At 38.4% G+C, this 22,326-nt stretch overlaps 1 protein-coding gene across 3 annotated transcripts in view; it reads left to right on the forward strand.

Annotated features, from left to right (window-relative positions):
• Window positions 1–22,326, forward strand: part of ALS2 (alsin Rho guanine nucleotide exchange factor ALS2) — a 58,625-nt gene that overhangs the window by 28,023 nt on the left and 8,276 nt on the right. For 2 of the 3 annotated variants that reach the window (XM_043910387.1, XM_043910388.1), the window contains exons 9-25: window positions 172–354; window positions 2,079–2,250; window positions 4,360–4,540; window positions 6,285–6,350; window positions 9,369–9,531; window positions 10,967–11,098; window positions 11,717–11,845; window positions 12,211–12,281; window positions 12,674–12,740; window positions 13,076–13,278; window positions 13,399–13,464; window positions 14,469–14,567; window positions 15,321–15,485; window positions 17,024–17,135; window positions 17,354–17,431; window positions 19,240–19,373; window positions 20,296–20,463. In XM_043910387.1, the coding sequence (XP_043766322.1) occupies window positions 172–354; window positions 2,079–2,250; window positions 4,360–4,540; window positions 6,285–6,350; window positions 9,369–9,531; window positions 10,967–11,098; window positions 11,717–11,845; window positions 12,211–12,281; window positions 12,674–12,740; window positions 13,076–13,278; window positions 13,399–13,464; window positions 14,469–14,567; window positions 15,321–15,485; window positions 17,024–17,135; window positions 17,354–17,431; window positions 19,240–19,373; window positions 20,296–20,463 (2,189 nt within the window). The remainder of the gene's footprint in view (window positions 1–171; window positions 355–2,078; window positions 2,251–4,359; window positions 4,541–6,284; window positions 6,351–9,368; window positions 9,532–10,966; window positions 11,099–11,716; window positions 11,846–12,210; window positions 12,282–12,673; window positions 12,741–13,075; window positions 13,279–13,398; window positions 13,465–14,468; window positions 14,568–15,320; window positions 15,486–17,023; window positions 17,136–17,353; window positions 17,432–19,239; window positions 19,374–20,295; window positions 20,464–22,326) is intronic. The other variant, XM_043910389.1, reaches the window with a different exon arrangement.

Raw genomic sequence — 22,326 nt, forward strand, 5'->3', positions numbered from 1 at the left:
TGTTCTTCAGTTGATTGGGTACGTTTCTGGGTACATTTCTGGGTAAGTCTTGCCCTCTGAGATGTAACTTTTATTCCACTTCTTCAGGTAACCTAACATTCTAGTTATTGTGGACTTGGAGTTGCATCTGATTCCTTCATCTCAGACAGACATGTCTTCCTGTCATTGCAGGTGAACAGTGAAAATGGAGTCTGGAGTGTGGCTGCAGGCCAGGATTATTCCCTGTTTTTAGTGGATACTGAAGACTTCCAGCCTGGGTTATGTTACAGTGGCCGGCAGGACCCAACAGAAGGTGACAGCCTTCCAGAGAATCACAGTGGTACTAAGATGCCAGTCCTTCTCTCCTGTAGTAAGGTGAACAGGAATTAGATCCTAAGGCCCACATCCTGTAACACATGAGAAATCTTTTGTTTCTGTTGCTGTTTGTATGTATGCCTAATACTTAGTGTCCCTGACTAATGTATTTAAAATTGCAAACCACTTCCCATCCCCCTTCACTCCTCATCTCCTTTTCCTGCTTTATTTCTCTCTACATTGCATATCATCATCTCACCCTCTATAGAGTTTACTTATTTTGTTTACTGTCTGTCCTCCTTAACTGTAAAATTCATTAGAGTAGGGATTTTAAGCTCTCTCATTTACAGCTGTATCCTCTTTTATAAATACCTTTCATAAATATTTGTTGAAGTAAATACTTTTATAAATAATTGTTGATATAACACCCTCACATAGGAATATTAAAAGTACTTATTTCACAGCAAAGTTTTCTGACTGTGTTTATGGAGTCCTCAGAAATGAGTCAGAATAGAAGTTGAATAATGAATTTTTAACTGTTAGTAGAAAGTGAAAATTGCAGGGGCCTGAGGTGGGCTCATGGCAGACCTGACAGGCCACCAACAGTGCTGTTTCCCATCTCTTACCATCGTCTCTTAGCTTTTTCTTTTGTTTACTACTGTTAGCTTATTTTTCCTTTGTTGATCTGAATTTATTTGCTTTCCTACTACTTACCTCTTTTTCTTAAACTTAATACCATTGGTCTATTTCTGGTTTTCTTTTTCCTCACAACATTGCAAGGAAATTAACCTTCAAAGCTTGTGCATTCTGGGTTTTTTATTCTTACTGAATAATATATCCTATGGACTTTTTTTTTTTTTAATCCTTTGTTTTTCTGGCTAAATATGTAATTGTGGCTATATATAAGGGCAAGATCTTTCTTGCTAAAGGTAACACTGGCCAAGATTTGACTCTTGACCTGTATATAGCCTGTTATTCCAGACATACTAATTGACTCTTTGTAGTTCTTGGCCCTGACTCCACATTCCTCATTAAAGATTCCACAGTCCAGGTAAAGGATGAAATGGGCTGATGAAATGGGTGAGGCTCAATCTGTGTCTTTAGTTATCATGGGCTCTTAATAGTGTATTGAGCCTGCAACTTGGTTGCCTAGTTTAATAGGGATATGTGACAAAGACATCAAATGTTTTTGTTCAGTGCTATCATGAATAAATGACAAAGTCCACTTTTAAAGAAAATCTATTTCTATTGTACTTTTAAAATATAACTCCTAGATCCTTGATATTTTGACATACAGCATAGAGATGTCTATGCTCTACCATAGAGATGGTCTCTGCTCTTATCTGTTTCATGCGAAAAGAAGTCCTGAGACATGTGTTTGTATCATTTGGATCTTTGTATATTTAGAGTATTAGTGGTTCTAACTATGTGTAAAGTGAAATAAAAGGTATTGTGGCAATAAATAATACTATAGATGTTTATAGTTATATATATATATTGTGTTATAAGTATATAACAACAGTATACTGGTAAACCAGGCCTAAACATCAAAGTAAACTCAAAAGCTCTGATTTGTAATGTTTTCCAGTTTTGTGGGTTTTTTTTTTTTTGTAAATTTCAGTATTGCCACTTTCAAACTACTAATGATTTAATAACCAACTTGCTGCAGAATTCCTACATAGTTAGCTGTTGGCTCTCACCAGCTGTTATGAACCAACTTCAGTGCCCAAATTACTGCTAGTAAATTAGATTTTATCTTTAATCTCTTTCTTCTCCTGTTTTAGCTTGGGTATATAAGCAGAGTGACAGCTGGAAAAGACAGTTATCTAGCCTTGGTGGACAAAAACATTATGGGATATATTGCCAGTCTCCATGAGTTGGCTACTACTGAAAGACGCTTCTATTCAAAACTAAGTGATATCAAGTCCCAGATTCTTAGGCCTCTTCTTGGTTTAGGTAAGTAGAACTTCCCCCTCCACTGTTCCAGCCAGTCAGTTATCAGGAGTCTTGTTTTACCTCTTTTTCCTATATCACAAATAAAGAAAACTTTTTGTTTGAGTTGTACTCTGCTCCTTTCTTTCCAGTCTCTTCTTTTTGTGCCCAAGTGGTCAACAGCTTACAAGCCATTTCGTCTTTGCTGATAGCCCAGCTTCCCTATCCTGGCACCCCCAGAGCTCCTGTTACTTGTGGAAGTAGAAACACGGAGCTTTCATAAGACCCGTGGCAGAGAAGCAGAGCAACTGTGGAACAGTTGATCCTAGGAGTCAGACTTCTAAGCAACACTTCTAGCCACATTAGTTCTAAGATACCTTAAAAGTGTAAAGTGAAAGTGTTAGTCACTCAGTCATGTCCAACTCTTTGAGGCCCCCTTGGACTGTAACCCACCGGGCTCCTCTCTCCGTGGAATTCTCCAGGCAAGAATACTGGAATGGTTTGCCATTCACTTCTCCAGGGGATCTTCTGGTCCCAGAGGTCAAACCCGGGTCTCTAGCATTGAAGGCAGATTCTTTACCATCTAGGCCACCAGGCAAGCCCCAAGATAGCTTATATACTACTCCAAATTTTCATTTTCTTTGCTCTGCTTCTTAGAATTTTATCAAGTAGAACTTCATTTGAATTTACAAGTAGTATCTCAAAGTGTGAATAACTGTAAGAGTGTTAAGGATCTTACCCCCAACATTAGCAGAAATTGATTAAATCTTACCCCTTAGCTGTAATCAGTGACAACAGGGATTGAAGGTAAGGAGATAATATGGAGAAAATAGATTACAGTGGTCCTCGATGGGGTCCTGCTGTCTAGAAATACAATACTGAGGTCTCCAGGAGGTTATAAAGGAATACAGAATGGAGATGGGTGAGTGGGCTATTAAAGATTAACTTCCCCTAGTCGAAAGCTTTTGTAGGTTTGACCCTACTCTCAGAAAATGGAAAGGACCTTTTTTCTCTTTCATTCACCTGAACTCCTTGACCCCCTGTGAGGCCACAGAATTCAGACCAGTACTCTACTACTTAAATTGTGCTCTATTCATGCATCATTTTTCCACATTAGGGTGACATTGGCTTGTGTAGGTCAGTCTATTGTTTTTAATGGGAAAATACCTATTTTTCAAACAACTAACTTACAGTCTTCCTGAATTCAGTCCCTACATAAGCTGGAGACAGTCAGCATTTGTTTTTGTTTTTAACATGTTTTGCTTTTTTAAGTGTTGTGGAGTTCCTGTTCTATAAGTTCTCCTCCAATGGGTGGGCCTAGTACTTTGGCAAGAGATAGGAAGCAGTCCAAGCTGGAAGCTTCCTGGATTGCTCTGAAAGGAAAGTGAAACCTGTCCTTTTCCTATTCTGAGTCCTGATTTCTATATTGGTTTCATGTGGTCTGCTTATCAGCCTCACTGCTTAGAGAGAAGTCCTGCAAATTGGGTGTTTTGGACTGGGAAAAAGTAGTAGTCTCCTGATGTGCTTTATAAAGTTAAGAGTAACCAAGGCAGTCTAAGTCAATCTTAGACTATCTTGATCAAAGACAACCTTTTTGGAATCTTTTTCTTTCCATGGAAGGGCAGGGCATATCCAGGGGGCAAGCAGAACTGAAGTCAGTGTAAAAGTGGGAAATGTTGACAGAGGTATTGCTATAGAAGTGAATTTAATTCCTGGCTGTTACTAACCAGTTGTATAAAGGTAGATATTTCACTTCCTTTCCCTTGGCCTTAGAAGACTTGGCTTCAAGATGAGAAGAGAGTTGGATTACCACAGTGGTTATCAAATATTGGCTGGTCTTCAGAATTACCTGGAAAGCGCTCTTAAAAAAAATATCCATCTTGGTGTCTAAACTCTGGTCCGCTGAGTCAGAATCTGTAGGGGTTCCATGAATGTGTTTTTAACAAGTTCTTGAAATGACTGGACACTAATCTCTGCATTTTAAGCACTGTGATTATTTGGGTTCCATAGTTGAGAGTCCATTTCAACATGTTAAGAATTTTTAGTAAAGGAAAATTCATAATCTTGATCATAAGAAAGTATTTATATAATGAGTCTTTAGGTTATGTTATCATCATCATCGTTTTGTTCCAGAAAATCTGGGCACTGCAAATACAGTCCAGCTGTTGCAGGAAGTGGCAAGCCGATTCAGCAAGCTGTGTTACCTCATTGGTCAGCATGGAACCTCACTGAGCAGCTTCCTTCAGGGGGTAAAGGAAGCCAGGAGTTTGGTCATCCTGAAGCATGCAAGTCTCTTCTTGGATAGTTATACAGAGCAAGTATCCAGTCCGTGTCATGTTCAGTCTCTGCAGGGTTATTCTGCCAAGGAGAACAGCTCCTTAATCAGAAGATACTAGATTAGGGAGAGTTCTATAAGGTAATAGAAATTGCAAAGCAGTGCTTTAATCTTAAGACAACTGTATAGCTCCACATCACTACAATTTTAGTTTGCTCTAAGAGGGGAAATTTTTTTAAAAAAATAATGCATTCTCAAATTTCCTTCTGCATTCTAGCAGAATGATAGCAGTATTCTTAATTTACAAAATGTCCTATAATAAAGATGGCTCTTTAGAGAACAATTTTGTACTTAAATAAATTATACTAAAATTTGAAGAAATAAGTAAACACTATTTTAAGGTCAACTAATGATTGTAAATATGGAGCTCTTCCAATGCCTGCTTTTCACTGTTGTGTAAAGGAGGGTTTAAAAATAAAGATCTTTCTGTAATAAAACCTAGGATAGTGATCCAAGGTTCTTTTCATGTTTTTCAAGTAAAATATCCCAACTGTATTTGAAATATTCAGTATTTCTCACTTTTTCTTTTGCATTTTGCATTTTCATTTTGGCCTTGTGATGTGAGGCATAATTTAAGTGTTACTTTAATGTGTATTAGGTTATGCTATTGATCTGAAGTATTGATTTTAAAGTCACTCATAATCCTACTATCAGAAACAGCCATTGTTAATAGTGTATTTCTTTACAGACTTAGGCGTAAATGTGCAGGTGGATGTATGTGATTTTAGTTCTAAACAAAACTGAATATATTTGAAGCTGTTGGCTGTTGTCTGGGAGGAAATACCCTTGCTAGTCTTCTAACTCATCTTCTTTCAGATATAAAAAGTAGCATAATTTGATATGAATTTACTTTTTTAAACTAGATTTTTGTATGTGTGAAGGTTTCAGCTTTTACTGGTATTAATTTTTCTTTTTTGACTTGTATAGATCTTATGTGTATTTCTCTTTTTCTGCTGTAATACTTCAGGACTTATGCTTGGACCTGCTTTTATTTTGATTCCTTGGGTTTTTTAAATGTATTCATATAGACTGGGCAGGTAAAAAACTTTATTTGTATATGAATTTTAAAAATTATTTTTAATTGTGGTAAAATACACAACATAAAATTTACCATTGTAACTATTTTTAAGTGTTCAGTACCTTGGGGTGTTTTTAGTAGGAATTTGCCTTCTTTGTCAGAGTCAGTTGATTTTATTTGCCAGCCAAGAGGTGTGGAAGAAATGTACGTGGTGCGAAGCAGTGTGTCACGACTTCCTCTTTAACTATAGATCAGTACTTTACCAACAGTTTCTAACACTTTTTCGCTTAAGCTCTTTTAAACATATATTCTTACCTTCCCTATTGTTTATTTCTGAAGACTTAATTGGAAAACTTAAAGTGAAGATTAGAATTTTTTTAAAATCCAACAACTTAAATCGTATTTTCTCACATTTGTTAAATTACCAAAGTAAAACTTACCAAATAAATTCTAGCGTCTTCTGCATAGCTTAAAGTATTTTTTAAAAAAATTCCTATTAACATCTTTACTAAAATGGCCTTTTACTCCTGTTGTGATGATCACATAACATGCCCCACGTAGTTCATGATTGTTAACATCACAAAGTTCTGAAGTGAAACTCACTTATTAGATAGCAAGAGGTGTTTATTACAGATGCTTGTTCAAAACTCTGAAGAGCAGATTTACTTTTACACTAATATCTGTGTGTTTTCTTTTTTGCTCAAGGTATTGCACATCTATTACAAATTTCCTGGTTATGGGAGGATTCCAGCTTCTTGCTAAACCTGCCATGTAAGCAAATGCATAGTTTCCAATTATTCTAACAACCAAAGAACATGTTTTATAGCAGTCTGTGTTTTTGAGTGCCTAGGAAAAGCTAGTATTTCAGAGTCAAGTTCACAATAACATAAGTGAAAGCCTCTTGCTAGAGCCTGGATGGGTAGAAAGCAATTAATGAACTCTGGGTGACTCTGAGCTGTGGCAGCAGATGTTAAATTTGGATTTGGGCAGCCTTTCCAAAGTGGTGGTTCATGAATCCCATGGTTTTACATAGTTAAAGGCAGTAATAACTTCTTTTTTAACTTCTGTTTACAAGATGAGAATTTTAAGATATTCATTTAAAAAGAACCATTTGAGAATCTCTAGATCATAACTAGTGGGCCCACAGGCAGGTAGTGAACCTGCCCACATTTTCCTCACTCAGCTGGTTTATCACTTAGACACTCACCTCAGACTAGCATGGTAGTTTGATCTTCATGAAGTTTTTTTTTTTAAATATTGTAGTAAAATATACATAATATTTATCATTTTAACCATTCCTAAGGGTACAGTTTTGTGGCATCAGGTACATTCACATGTTGTATAAGCCACTATCTATATACAGAACTTTTTATCATCCCCAACAAAAATTCTGTGCCCATTAAAAATGACTTCCCCTCCTCCACCAGCCCCTGGTAACCTCTATTCTGTTTCCTGTCTCTCTGAATTTCCCTGCTCTAGGTACCTCACATAAGTGGAATCATACAGCGGTTGTCTTTCTATGTCTGACTTATCTCCCTAAGCCTGATGTTTTCAAAGTCCATCCATGTGATACCATATATCAAAATTTCATCTCATTGTGTATCTGAATAATATTCCATTTTAGGAATATACCACATTTTGATTGTCTATTCATCTGTTGACAGGCACTTCCGTTGTTTCTACCTTTAATATATTTTTTGGGTAACAAGTGCAAACCTACCCATATAAAGAAAGAGCAATATTGCCACTATTGGATTAAAAACTCCCAAGAGAAAATATGCTAAACAGAGTAGTTCAGGTTTTCTGAGAGCATACTAGGGCACCTTTTGGGAAAATTTATAGGCAAGTACTTCAGTGAGTCCAGAAAAATAATAGGGTTCAAAAGAGTTGGAATATTCCTGGTCTAGTACTGGGCATCCAGGAGAAATGTGGGCAGAGGGAGTATGTATTCACCATGTACCACCTCCATCTCTCAGGAGCTGGTCAAAGCAGAATACTGATGTAGGGTTAAACGAGTTCCCCCAGCAGAACATGGAGGAGTAAGTAGGACCACCCAACAAGCCAAATATAAACAAAAATCTGGGCCATGTTCCCTGCAGCACACTCTCCAAGATCTCTTAATTACATTATACAGCAGTCCACTTTGTGACATTGAACTTACAGGTTCCTGGAAATTATTACATATTTCTCCATCTTTCCAAGATAATATTTTATAATTTCTGAGTTAAGCATCTCTTTATTCCATAGTTCTCTAAGGGATTATAAAATTACTCGTTTTTGTTTTATAGTCTTGTATGACATTGTTCTGTTTTTGAAGCGTTCTAGCTAAGAGTTACAGTATCGTGCTTACAAAGCAGTGAGGGCAGTACTTGGCACATAATTATTGTTCATTAAGTGGCAGATAATGATTATTATTCTGTTCCACCGACTCATGAACTATACAGTCCATGCAGTTCTCCAGGCCAGAATACTGGAGTAGGTAGCCTTTCCCTTCTCCAGGGGGATCGTCCCAACCCAGGGATCAAACCCAAGTCTCCTGCTTTGCAGGCAGATTCTTACCAGCTGAGCCACAAAAGAAGAACCCTTTTACTTCTTTACAGATCTTTTAAGTGTTTTAGTGTGTTGTGGATAATCTCAGTGGGTTACCGATCAGCCTTAAAATTCGCAGTAAAGTTTTAATCATGAACTTATATATGTATGTGCTCAGTTGCTCAGTCGTGTCCAACTCTTTGTGGCCCCATGGGCTGTAACCCACCAGGCTCCTCTGTCCATGGGATTTTCCAGGCAAGACTACTAGAGAGGGTTGCCGTTTCCTATTCCAGGGGATCTTCCCGATCCAGAGATCAAACCCACATCTTTTGAGTCTACTGTATTGGCAGGAGGATTTTTTATCACTAGTGCCACTTGGGAAGCCTAAACTTAGAAGCCCAGCTGGTAAAGAATTTGCCTGCAATGCAGAAGACCTGGGTTTGATCCCTGGGTTGGGAAGATCCCTTGGAGAAGGGAAAGGCTACCCACTCCAGTATTCTGGCCTGGAGAATTCCAAGGACTGTATAGTCCATGAAGTCACAAAGAGTCAGACACAACTGAGCGACTTTCACTTCACTTCACTTCATAATTGAATGTAAAAAGTGAATATTGGTTTCAGTTTGAAATGTTTTTTCAATGATCTCAGTGATTTTAAAACCCGCACATATAATTTGCTTTACTGTTCGCTGTTAATTGCAGTACTGGCATCTATACCTTTTAATACGCCTTTGTAGTAAGCTCTTATTAGATGATCACAAATTGAAAAAAAAGAAATTAGCAGTATTTAGTAGTCCATGCCAATTTTGTTAGAGCAAAGAACTTTGTTTTTCTTCCAGTATTTATGTTTAGCACAAGTGATTAGAACAGTTGGTTTTGCCATTTATTGTTGTGACTTCCTACTTGGAAATTAACAGGTAACTGTGTCAGCTTGTCTCCAATTATTCCCTATAACTGTGGGATGTATGATTCATTTCCTAGAACTTTAGGCACAAGTCAGTGATTCACTGTATCTATTATAGTGTTACTATTCCTACCATTTACTACTTTTTATACTCAAAAATCCCATATTTATAGGCAGGGAAATTGTTTTAATTACATCATGTTTATTTCATTGTATTAATCATCTGTTACTTTCTTCCATAGCACCTAAATGTGTACATTTTGAAGAAAGTAGTGTGTGGTGAAATACTTCTATTTAATATCATGCATATTGTCAATATCAAAATGATTAACTGAATCCCTTTTTTTCTCTACCTTCAGTGATTTCCTAAATAAAAACCAGGAGCTTTTGCAAGATTTATCAGAAGTGGATGATGAAAACACCCAGTTGATGGAAATTTTGAATACTCTGTTTTTCTTGCCAATCAGACGACTTCATAGTTATGCAAAAGTTTTGCTAAAACTTGCTACTTGTTTTGAAGTGGTAAGCTCACATATTTACCTCTTGTGGACACTTGGGAAGCCAAGGATCATAGTTGTTTGTTTGAATTATTCTACCCCAAGATCTGGAACTCCACTAAATTTATTTTTCTTCAGGGAAATGAAAGAAGAAAGTATGGCTGTAGGTTTATCTAGTGTTCTTTGCTATGGATTCAATTTCCTTTCAGGGCCCTGACAAGATTCACTTTATTCATTTCATGTCCGTCTAAAGCTGAGACCCAGTTTTGCTACTCATTCAGTAGTTGTCCAACTTTGAGTACATACCGAGTACAAGTTACAAGTTAAACAGAGCTGTTAAAACCCTGCCTGTGATGACACACCCTTCTAAGGCGTGGCGTTAGCACCTGGCCTGGATTCATGGTAGACTTCATGCCAGGTATTTGGGTCACTTTGGCTTATGCTGTGAAAAATCAGCAGTGTTACAGGATTTTCTCAAATGTTAACTAGATCACTTTCTGTATAAAGTTAGTTAGGTGGAGTCCTAGAAAATTTGCATCACTCTAGCATATATTAAAGCTGGTCCTAAGACAGTTACTTTTGAAATTGTACTGAAATGTGTTGTTTTAGTTTCCATTCCGAAGGGCTCTAGAGAAACCATAATGATTCTAGGGTTTCTTATAGTTCAGAATTTTTTATATCTTGGGATCCTTATTTAGGACAGATGTTGTCTTCAGAATGATCTAGGAATTTATGTGGCCTCTTTATGTTTGATCCTACCTGGTCTTGTAGGTCTTTTCTTTTGTCTGGTTTCGGTGTTAGCTCAAACTGATCTAATTTCAGCTGTATTTCCAACTGTAGCAAGTTGGAAGATTTTCTTCATTTGTTTGAACTAAACAATCTCAACAGATTAAATGCAGTGGCAGATATGAAAATCCAGCTGTCATCTTTTAACTCAGATAATAAAGAGATTTGAAAAATGTGGGACAATGCCGCTTTTCATATGAAACATTTTTTTTGTTTTGAAATTTTAATTTTAATTAAAATTTTTGGTTATATTTGAATTAATAAAGATTTAAAAAATTTTCAACTTTATTTTACCATATGGTAAATATCAAGAGATTATAGCCCACAGAAGCAAAATAGAGGGATCCTGAGACCAAAACCATTGATAATTCCTCTCCTATCCTGAGTTCTCTGCTTTTCTCCTTACTGATAACTGCCAGTGTTTGTTTCTTTTCCCTCTTGAGTTCTTCCCCCATTTCATATGTACCTGTATGTGATACATGTGTAACTGTATGTGGTAGAATTTTCTGGAGACAGTCTTCTTTTTTCTCAGTTCCCTTTAGTGTACCATGTCTTTTCTTAGGCTGGCTTCCTTCCCTAAGTTTATTACTATATATCTAAACCACAATGAGTCTACAAATTCTGGACAATTGTTATATATCCTTTCCCCCCACCTCTTAATTATTGGCCTCTAGACATCTCCAGAATACCAGAAGCTGCAGGATTCCAGCTCTTGTTATGAGTCGCTTGCTCTCCATCTCGGCAGGAAAAGGAAGGAAGCAGAATACACATTGAGTTTCTGGAAGACCTTTCCTGGAAAAATGACGGTAAACCATGCCAATGGTCATTACCCCACAGACAGCAGGCATAGTGTAATAGCTGCCGTAATTTTCTTGACTCCTCACTTGTTTACGGTAATGGTGCTATAGTGACCCCTTTTCTAAGGGTGATCTAAGGACCACAGCCATTGGGGTTCTGGGTATCAGCACCTTCCCTCATCGCTGGGAATCTTTTCTGAATATGTCTCTTCTTCTGGTTGTTTGCTCCTGAAAGTGAAAGTGAAAGTTAGTTGCATAGTCATGTCCAACTCTTGTAATCCCATGACTGTGGCTTACCTGGCTCCTCTGTCTGTGAAATTCTCCAGGCAAGAGTACTGGAGTGGGTTGCTATTTCCTTCTTTAGGGGATCTTCCTGACCCAGGGATCGAACTCCGGTTTCCTGCATAGCAGGCAGATTTACCAACTGAGCCACTTTCCTGTCTTTTTTATTTTCCTTGGAGCTCTGCTTTTATGAAATATTTGGGTCCCATCTGAATTTAAGTTTATTAATACCAAACTAAGCTATGACCAACAAATTCTCCTAAATGTGATTTGTATTTTTTTTTCTTTTTCTCCTTGCATAAAATAATTTTGATACTTTAATTTTCTTTTTGTTTTCAATCCCAGGATTCCTTGCGGAAGCCCGAGCGTCGGTTGCTATGTGAGAGCAGCAACCGGGCCCTGTCCCTGCAGCATGCGGGGAGGTTTTCTGTGAACTGGTTCATTCTCTTTAATGATGCCCTAGTCCATGCCCAGGTAGGCTAGATTCCCCACCTCAAAAGAGGCCATGGGAGGGGCGGTACTATGAGTATTTAATTAATCGTACCATCAGTTTATTTTACAAACTGTTGTGATTTTCCTGAAACACTTGAGTGAAAGAGAATGTTTAGCTTGCTTGGTGGCACAGGCTAGACTTCCAGGAGCTCTTTTAGTTTCCAAATTTAAAATGAGTGTCAGCCATGTGAAGGGGTCCTAGCCACAAACATGGCGAGACCACTGGGGTTAGCTGTGTTATGGGGCTGTGGCTGAGGTGGACTTAACCACTTGAAAGGGGTTCTGCAGCAGCAACTTCAGGGCCCACATGGGCTTTCTCAGACGTGTGTCCATATTCTTTGTTTCAGTTCTCCACACACCATGTTTTCCCTTTGGCCACACTGTGGGCTGAGCCACTTTCTGAAGAAACTGGTGGCGTGTAAGTGTCCCTCCTATCTCATTCCCTTCTTGTGTTATTTACCCAGGTTGCTTCCTTAGACAAATAAAAGCTCAAGAGGCCTCCCTGTTGTGTACAAGAGTACTCACCATCCCAACACATAGATAGTAAGTGGCCTAGAGGGAAGATCATGACAGAGCCAACATGATGAGTGTTGGAAGGGCTTCTCCACTGCTTACATCCCCATTGTTTAACCCAGAGCAAAGAAACTGTCTTTTTCCCACTGTGGGAACCAAACCCAGGGCAGGACTGCATTTATATCTAATTGACTTCTGATCCTCCTGAAATAAACAAGTTGCTTTTCATATTTGAGGATTGATGTTACAACGACAGGTTGTCATACCTGCTGGCCTTTATCCTTGTGCACATTTTAGGAATGGCCTAAAGATAACTACACCCGAGGAGCAGTTCACTCTCATTTCATCAACACCCCAGGAAAAGGTTAGTCTTACGGTATTTTCTTTCCATCTTTGGCCTGGCTGTTTCTGTCTCTTACGGTAGTGAGGAAGAAATACAAATTGTTCTTGCTTGCTTAATGATCCATAATTATGTCTGATAAATCTTCATTAAACCAGAACTAATAGATTTTTGTTGTTGTTTTAATGTAACAATTTAAAACATAAAGCAATGAATTTTAAGAGCCAATCAGTGTTACTCAATAAAGAGAGTGTTAGGAGTCAGATGAAATTTCCACACTAAGGAAAGCTATCAAGATGTAAAGCAATGCTTGATGAGTTGTTGCTTTAAGCTTGCTGGCATGTGCTTTTTGCTCTTAGACAAAGTGGCTCCGGGCTATAAGCCAAGCTGTGGATCAGGCTTTGAGGGGGATGTCTGATCTTCCACCTTATGGAAGTGGCAGCAGTATTCAGAGGCAGGAACCACCAATTTCACGCAGTGCCAAATACACTTTCTACAAGGATCCTCGCCTAAAGGATGCAACCTATGATGGACGCTGGCTTTCAGGGAAGCCTCATGGCAGGTTAGCATGTTCATGATTTGATTTATGTCTGGAGTCAGGATGGTAATCTAGCTACTGAAAAAGTACTGATTTTCGGAAACTTTAATTGACACATATTATTCTTTGCTTATGCATTTCCAGAGGGGTTTTGAAGTGGCCAGATGGAAAGATGTATTCTGGCATGTTCAGGAATGGCTTGGAAGATGGGTAAGTACATTGTGAACGTAAGTGTCTTAAAGTGTGTTATTTTGTGCTCACAGTTATTTTCAAGACAGTAGCATTTTATGCTTTTGGAAATGGATTAGGACTTATCATGCACAGGTATGAACATGAAGAGAGCTTGGACTCCAGGCTGCAGCCTTGTTTTACCTAGAATGAATCATTTGCTTTGACAGTTGATGACCTTAAATTACACAGCTTCTATCTGTTGACATAGGACTGTTTTTTCTATCCATTTCTCAGTTGTAAGGACTGAGAACCTTGGGTAATGTTGATGTTGAGACTGTTGAGATCAAGTGCCCCCTTTATACAAAGGACATAGAGAAATTTTCCCTTCAATAATTTTAATTCATCTTTAATTTCTGTGATCTGTTGAAGGGGAAATCTTCTAAATGATGTTTATCTTCATGATATTCAAATGATGTTATTTTTATATAAACAAGTCATGTTTTCTAACACTATAAATATGTTTACATGATAAATGTATGGCAGTGAAGTGTTTTGTTTCATGTTAGAGAACTAATTTTATTTTACTATATAAAAAGATTATTATATAAATTGGGTAGGTGATTTTTGTGTGTGTGATAGTATAAATTTTGATGTCTTTTAATCTCTATTTCATAGAATTTCAGAATGAGAAGAGACTTGAGATACTCTTGATTTACCTGCCTTGTTGCACAGATGAGGGAGCTGGGTACCTAAACTTACCCAAGGTGATGCAGCTAACTGGGGGCAAAAATAGGCCTAGGACACAGATTTTCTGTTTTTCATTGGACTTGGGATAAAACACCTAATTACTCTGTAATGGTGTTGATGTCCCATTCCTCTAAGACTTGCCAAATAGCTTAGGTAATAGGTAACCACATAAACCAGTAACCCATTTACTCTTCTAGGTAGATCTTTTCTCGTTCTTGTTATATTTACCAATATATTCATACCAAAAGTGAGTATGTCATACATGTATCTTAAAATGTTTTTATTTTCCTTGGCAGATATGGAGAGTATAGAATCCCAAACAAAGCACTGAACAAAGAAGACCATTATGTAGGCCATTGGAAAGAAGGAAAAATGTGTGGTCAAGGAGTCTACAGGTAATAGCATTGGAAAGGTTGCTAACTGGTTGCTAATGAGAAGTTGCTGTTTAACATGGGGAGCTCACGGCAGTACTCTGACAGCCTGAGGGGCGGGATGGGGCGGGAGGTGGGAGAGAGGTTCAGGAGGGAGGGGGCATGTGTATACTTAGGGCTGATTTACATTGCTGTATGGCAGAAGTCAATACAATGTTGTGAAGCCATTATCTTCCAATTAAATTTAAAAGAAAAAAAAATCATGTAAACCTGAATGTTCTGTTTCCATGCAGTAAATTTTACTTGTCCCTAATGACTGAAAATGTGTTGACTCTTCTTTTAAATATCAGCCTCTCATCTATCACAGGATGAAGATATTAGCTTATTATTTAGTTCTTAAAACTGTAAAATCATTGTAAACCATAACTTTCTCATAGAATCTCCTAGATATCTTGCTTGTGAATTTATCTGATATTTACTGCATAGCTCTACTATGGATAAAACCTGTCATTCTTTCAGAGATCACTCATTATTTCATTTTCCCATAAGGGACACATTTTCCCTCATGTTAACATAAAATTCCCCCCATAACACCTTCAGCTTCTTAAACCCAGTCTTTCAAAAATGAGATATTTGATTGGTGAAAAATAGTCATATAAATAAACAAATAGAGCTACCAGTGAGACATGAGTATAATTTTGAATTTCCTAAACTTTGTAAAAATGAGCATCAGAATTCAGTATGCTTGTGATCTTTATCCATTCTTTCTAACCACAGTTATGCCTCTGGTGAAGTGTTTGAAGGCTGTTTTCAAGATAATATGCGTCATGGTCATGGTCTCCTGCGAAGCGGAAAGCTGACTTCCTCTTCTCCCAGTATGTTCATTGGCCAGTGGGTAATGGATAAGAAAGCAGGATACGGTGTCTTTGATGATATCACAAGGTACAGTATTATGCTTCTGCTCTCTCAGTTTAGTTGAGGGGGTAAGGTTCCTACACGTCTCTAAAAAAAGATGATTTTATGAAGGCTAAGTGTATTAATTGGACAATACTGAGAACATTTTTAATAAGAAAATAGAGTTATCAGGTGTCATTTTATTCATTTGGTTGTGAACCAGACAACAGGTTACTTCTATACAAGATCTGGATCATTCAAAATTAACATTGGTATGATTTTCCTTAAAGCTTCACCCCTACAAAGCTTTTCATGTCTCAAAGGGGCTACCAAATCTATGACTATTATACAAAGAAAAACCTTTAATGCAGTCAGTAGATAATAGGAATAAAAAGTTAGGAAGATCAGTGAAAATTCCCTTTTGGGATTATAAAATAGTATCTAAACACCTTTCTATGTAGCTGTTCCTGTCAAGCCTCTGACTTGTTACCATGCCAGCCACCAGGAATCAAACTTGGTTAAATTCAATGAACTAAACTTTGGGGAGGAATATAGTTTTTTGCCTCTGTATTTGGTGCGGCCTGATTTGCTTTTAGACTGAATGTATAATCTCCCCCTCATGTTATTGTCGGGGCTTCCCAGGTGTTGCTGGTGGTAAAGAACCCGCCTGTGAGTGCAGGAGACGTAAAAGACGTGGGTTTGATCCCTGGGCTGGGAAGGTCCCCTGGGGGATGGCATGGCAACCCACTCCAGTATTCTTGTCTGGAGAATCCCAGGGACAGAGGAGCCTGGTGAGCTACAGTCTGTAGGGGCGCACAGAGTCGGACACGACTGAAGCAACGCAGCACACACATGTTATTGGCATAATGTGGGACTGAAAATTTTTGCTGTAGTTACTAAAATCCACGGTTATTTAACCGGTAGTTTGTACTCATTTGATTTTTTTAGTGGAGATTAGGAAGATTTCTCTGAGTTTGAGTAGGTGGAAGAATGAGCCTGCTTTTTTGATAAGCCCCATTTAAGTCAGTAAACTTTGGTTAAGAAAAATTGTGCATAGGTTTAAGTTCACCTTTTGAATGACATTGTTTCGAGTTGAATTCTTGGCATTAATTAAATATTTTACAATTATCAAGGAAGCCCTGAAAGTATATACAGATCTATGTCTGATCTATGTGTGTTAATCACTCGGTTGTGTCTGACTCTTTGCAACCCCATGGACTGTAGCCCGCCATGCTTCTCTGTCTGTGGAATTCTCCAGGTCAGAACACAGGAGTGGGTAGCCATTCCCTTCTCCAGGGGATCTTCCCAACCCGGGGTTTGAACCAGATCTCCCGCGTTGCAGGCGGATTCTTTATCATCTGAGCCACCAGGTCCTGTGAGGACAGTGCTCAGAGTGGGATGTGTTTGCAGTCACACTGTCCCATGTTGGAGGAGACAGCGTTGCCACTTAATTAGTGAAATGCGACAGATACTAACCTAGGGCTGATGCTTGGTGTCTTCCATGTGATCACTCTTTTTTCCCTGCCTCATCCTTATCATCACTGATTTTTAAACTTCTTTTAATTTCTTTTTCTATTTCTCTGCAGAGGGGAGAAGTATATGGGACTGTGGCAAGATGATGTATGCCAAGGCAATGGTGTAGTAGTTACCCAGTTTGGTTTATACTATGAAGGCAACTTCCATCTTAATAAAATGATGGTAAGTGGAATGTTTTGCATATAGTTACAGTTGACTTTTTAAAACTCCTAGTCCTTAATTTTTAAGTCATCTTTTTATTAATGTTCCACCTTCCCTAATACAATTTTTCTTATCTTTTTTTTTTAAGATTATGTAAGGCTTTGGAGGATGTGGCTACAAAGACCCTAAGTTGCTGCATGTTTTAAGTGTTGTGATTTTTGTTTTGTTTCTTCACATAGGGAAATGGGGTTTTACTTTCTGAAGATGATACTATCTATGAGGGGGAATTTTCAGATGACTGGACCCTCAGTGGAAAGGTTGGAAACTTTTTTCTCTTAATAATCTTCTACTGATTTTTTCTTGATCTTTAAAAAAGCTAGCCTCCAATAAAATTTAACTGTTTCAAGTGTGCATTTCAGTGATTTTTTTAGTACGTATGCAGAGTTGTACAACCATTACCACGATCCAGTTTGAGATCATTTCCAACACCATCTCCTGCTCGGTTATAATCATTCCCTGGTTCCACTTCCGGCCCCAGGCGACCTCTGATTAACTTTATAGATTTGCCCTTTCAGGTCCTTTCAGGTAGTTGGAATCACACAACAAGGGTTTTCTTTTGTGTGGCTTTGCACACTTAGCATGTTTCTGAGATTTTTATGTGTTGTGGCATGCGCAATATTTTATTACTTTTTTATTGCGGAACAGCATTCCAAACCACATTTCGTTTGTCCCTTACTAGTTGATGGGCACTGGATTATTTTAAACTTTAGACTGTTTTCAACTTTAGGCTACTGTGTATAGTGAAGTTAACTACAACAACTTTTCTTCTTTTTTTAATTGAATTATGATTGATCTATAATGTTGTGTTAGTTTCAGATGTATAGCATGACTACTCAGTATTTTTGCAGATTTTGCCCCTATTATAGGTTATTGCGAGATAAAGGGTATAATTCCCTGTGCCATACAGTGTATCCTTGTTGCTTATCTACTGTGCACATAGTACTTTGTGTCTGTTAAGCCCGTACCCCTAATTTGTTCACATCCTATCCATTCCAATTTCAAAACCACAGGTTTGTTTTCTGTCTCTGAGTTTGTTTCTGTTTTCCATTTCCACTTCTTGTGTGAACATGTGTTCTCATTTCTCCCAGGTGGATACCTAGGAGTATAGTTGCTGGGTTGTATGGAAAATTGATGTTTAACATATTAAGAAATGGCCAAACTGTTTTCCAAAGGGGCTGCATCATTTTACTTTCCTAGAGTCAATGTATAAGGATTCTAATTTCTTCACACCTTTGCCAGTATTATTTTCTTTTTTTCCTCTTTGTCATTCTAGGGGATGTGAACTGAAACCTCATGGTTTTAATGAACATTTCTCTAGTGATTAATAATCTCACTATAGAGCATATCTTCAAGTACTTACTAGCAATTCATCCGTCTTCTTTGGTGAAATGTATATTTTCAAATATTTTGACATTTTAAGAATTTACTTGTTTATAGCTTATTGCATTTTAACATCCTCTGTTTTTTGATTTTCTATTTTATGTCTTCTCTTTTTCTTGATCAGTTTAGTTAAGTGTTGGTCTTTTTTTCTTAGTCAATCCAGTTAAATGTGTGTCAAGTTTTCATATCTTTTCAAAGAAGCAACTTTTGGTTTCATTGTTTTTTATCTCTTATTTTCTTTCTCATTGATTTTTACTCTAATCTTTAGTATCTTCTTGCTTTGGGTTTAGTTTGCTTTTTTCTAGTTTTGTGAGGTGGAATTTTAGATTATTGATTTCAGATTTTTTTTATAATATACACATTTACAGCTTTAAGTTTGCCTCTAAGCACTGCTTTTGTAGCATTGCATCAATTTAGATAAGTCGTGTATTCATTTTATACAGCTCAAAGTATTTTAACAGTTTTATTTGTTATTTCTTTTTCTTTAACCCATGGGTTATTTTCATATACTCTTTTTGCACATGCATATACATACACTTTTTTTTAAGGATTAGGGACTAGTTAAAAGTGAAAATGCCAACCATTTAGTGCTGTTTTTTTTTTCCCCCCCCCCCCCCCCCCCCCGCTTGATTTTTAAGACTGGAAATACTTCCTGTAATTCCACATTTTCTCTGCCATTACCTAGGGAACACTGACTATGCCAAATGGAGATTACATTGAAGGTTATTTTAGTGGAGAATGGGGATCTGGGATCAAAATCACTGGAACATACTTCAAGCCTAGTCTGTATGAGAGTGATAAAGACAGACCTAAAGCTTTGTGAGTAATGACTGTTAATTATGGATTAATTATTGAATGTTTTGAGTTGTCTTGCTTTTGTAAAAAGTGATTAATATTTCAAATGCAGAACAAGTTTTTAAAATCTGTTTTTGTAAGCAGTGTATAACCCCAAATCATAAACTGACACTGCTACAGATAGCTAAGTCTACAGTCTTGACTTAGATTATAGCCTCAGAGCATAAGTGTTTAAACTGATGAAAGTTCTATGTGCAGGAATGATCTTACTGTTAATGGTGCAGGAATCCAAGTTGATCGAAAGAGGACCTTTTAAAATGGAAGCTCTACACAACTTGATTTTGAAAAGTAAAGATCAGCCCTAGAAATACAATAAGTGGAATAGTATACGCTGCATATATGGGAAAAAATCAAAGTCACTAAGTGTATTGTGTTCTTTCTCTAGGTTTTTGGCACGTTTATTTTCCTTTACTAATTCCAGCTTCTGCTTTGTTTTTGTATTTTGATAGCATCTCAGATTCTTTGTTTTCATGGGAGCGTGATATGCTTTCTGTAGCATGTTTATTCTTAAAGAGTATTTTTAGAAGCTGGTGCATAATGTATGTTTCAGCTCTTACTGTGAGATATGCAAGGCACAGAAACTTCTCTTTTTGGTAGGAATCAGTTTTTCAAAATCAATTCTGTAGAAATGTAGAAAGCAAAGGAGACAAATCTGATGTGCTTCATACTTAACAGTTCATACACTTTAGTATCTAATAAACACTAAGTAGCTAAAAACCATCCCTTTACACTTTTTATTCAGTCTTTAAACAATGGAGCCACTATCAACTTGGGCAGCTTTTGTCACAGAAGTATTTACAGTTTGTATATTATTAGAAAGTTTCTATTCCTTAGGATATTTGCACAAAAATAAGTGATCAGTAAAAATCTGACATAACCTTATTAGCAGGAAGCTTGGAAACCTGGCGGTACCAGCTGATGAGAAGTGGAAAGCCGTGTTTGATGAGTGCTGGCATCAGCTCGGCTGTGAGAACCCAGGCCAAGGGGAAGTCTGGAAAGCATGGGACAATATCGCCGTGGCCCTGACCACCAGTCGGCGCCAGCATAGAGACAGGTGCGTGGATGCCTGCCCAGCACAGAGCCTGGTGGGAGACGAAACCTGAAGCGAGTAGGTTGTTAAGGATTTCCACATTTAGGTTTTAAGTACAGTTTAGAAGTCAGTGATGTACTTCTGGGTAAGGATGGATAAAACACGCCTCCCTGTGTCTTCTACTGAACTCAACTACTAATATAAAATGCAGGCAGAATACACGGTGAGCTGTTCAAAACTCTGAAGAGCACGTGTCAGCAGATTATTGGGGGAGAGCACCTGAATTCAGCGTGCCACCCGACCAGTGGAGAGCTTACAAGCTTTTTAACCTCAGCGTTTCTCAGCTTGAACTCGGTATAACTTGAAACTAGACGCACACACTGTGGTGTAGGGATCCAGAAAAACGCCTCTGTTTCTGGCTAAAGATCCCAGAGACTCCTAGAGCTCAGAAAGGGTGGAGGAAGAACACTGGGTTCTCTCCCTCTCCTCCTCCCCTTTCTCATGCCTCAGCCTACAGACACTTCTGTGGCAGGACGGCGATGCAGCAGCTGGAGCAGCCAGGAGTACCTGGAGGAGCCAGGGCTCTCCCGGGGTGGGCCCTTCTTCTCCCTGGTGGGTCATCAGGGCCAGACCTTACTGCCGTGTTGGCTTCTCTCTCTGTCCTCCCACTGCTTTATGGAAGTGGGTAGTTTCAGGCGGAAGCCTTACCTACAGGGGGAATCAGAAAATGCTGGGGAGGTCATAGAGAGAGAGGAACTTTGGAAAGCAACCCTGATAAGTTGTTTATGAACTCCTGGACTCACCCCATACCTGTTCATGTGTGGATTTGATTCTAATTAGCTAAGCGGTCCACCTAGGTCCCAGACCAACGCTTGAGTGGCACTCGCGGAACAGACCCAGACAGGCCTGCATGGCCCGCGGGAGCCCACAGACAGCTGAAACAAAATACCAGGTGTCTGAGAGACTCCTAGGTCACCCGCACATTGAGTGGTTCACTGGAGGGACTCAGTGTGACTCAGCGTATAGTTGTGCTCACAGGTCAGAGTCGTTCCAGCAACACGGCAAGGCTCCACAGCCGGTCATGGGGGAAGAAGACACATGCGGAGTCTGGAGGAATCCACGTGCATGCTTCCCCTGCTCGCTTCTTCTCTGAGGGCTCACATACAGCACACTCTCCCCTAGGCAGTAAAATGCAGCCCCACACACACGGTATTTCTGCTCAGCGAAGCCCATCAGAGATGAACTGCCCCCGGTGTTTACTGAGGACCGGTCACATAGGCATCTTAAGCCTACCAGCTGCCAAAATCCCACAGTCCCAGAAGGAAGCACATGTTCACCATAAACCACTTTGTTAATACGGGCAGCGCCACAATACCCTTATCAGTTAGGAAATGCTTCATATTCGCATAGGGGATTGGTTCCCAGGTGCCACCCAAGGGCCAGCTTCATAGGCAGGTCCTTGTAAAGACAACAGTTTCAGTTCTACTATGTTTACTATGTTTTGGATGCAACATCCCCAATAGGGTATAAACAAGACCCAGAATCTCATAGCATAATACTCAAAATGTCCAGGAAATAAACCAGAATTACTTGGCAATCAAAGAAACATGAAATCTGAACTTATTCGGGGAAAGATAATCAACAGACATCCATGACCCCCTAACCTAGATTTTGGAATTATATGACAAGAATTTTAAAGGAGCTATTATAAAAACATTCAGATGAGAAATTGTAAACATCCTTGAAACAAATATTAAAATTGAAAATACCTGCAAAGAAATAGAGGGTATAAAGAAGAACCAAATCAAAATTGTTGAAATGAAAAATACAGTAAGTAAAATTTTAAAAATCATTGGGTGGACTCAGGAGCAGATAGGAAATGAGCAG

The sequence above is a fragment of the Cervus elaphus genome, chromosome 8 (assembly GCF_910594005.1).
Source record: "Cervus elaphus chromosome 8, mCerEla1.1, whole genome shotgun sequence".
NCBI lineage: Eukaryota > Metazoa > Chordata > Mammalia > Artiodactyla > Cervidae > Cervus > Cervus elaphus.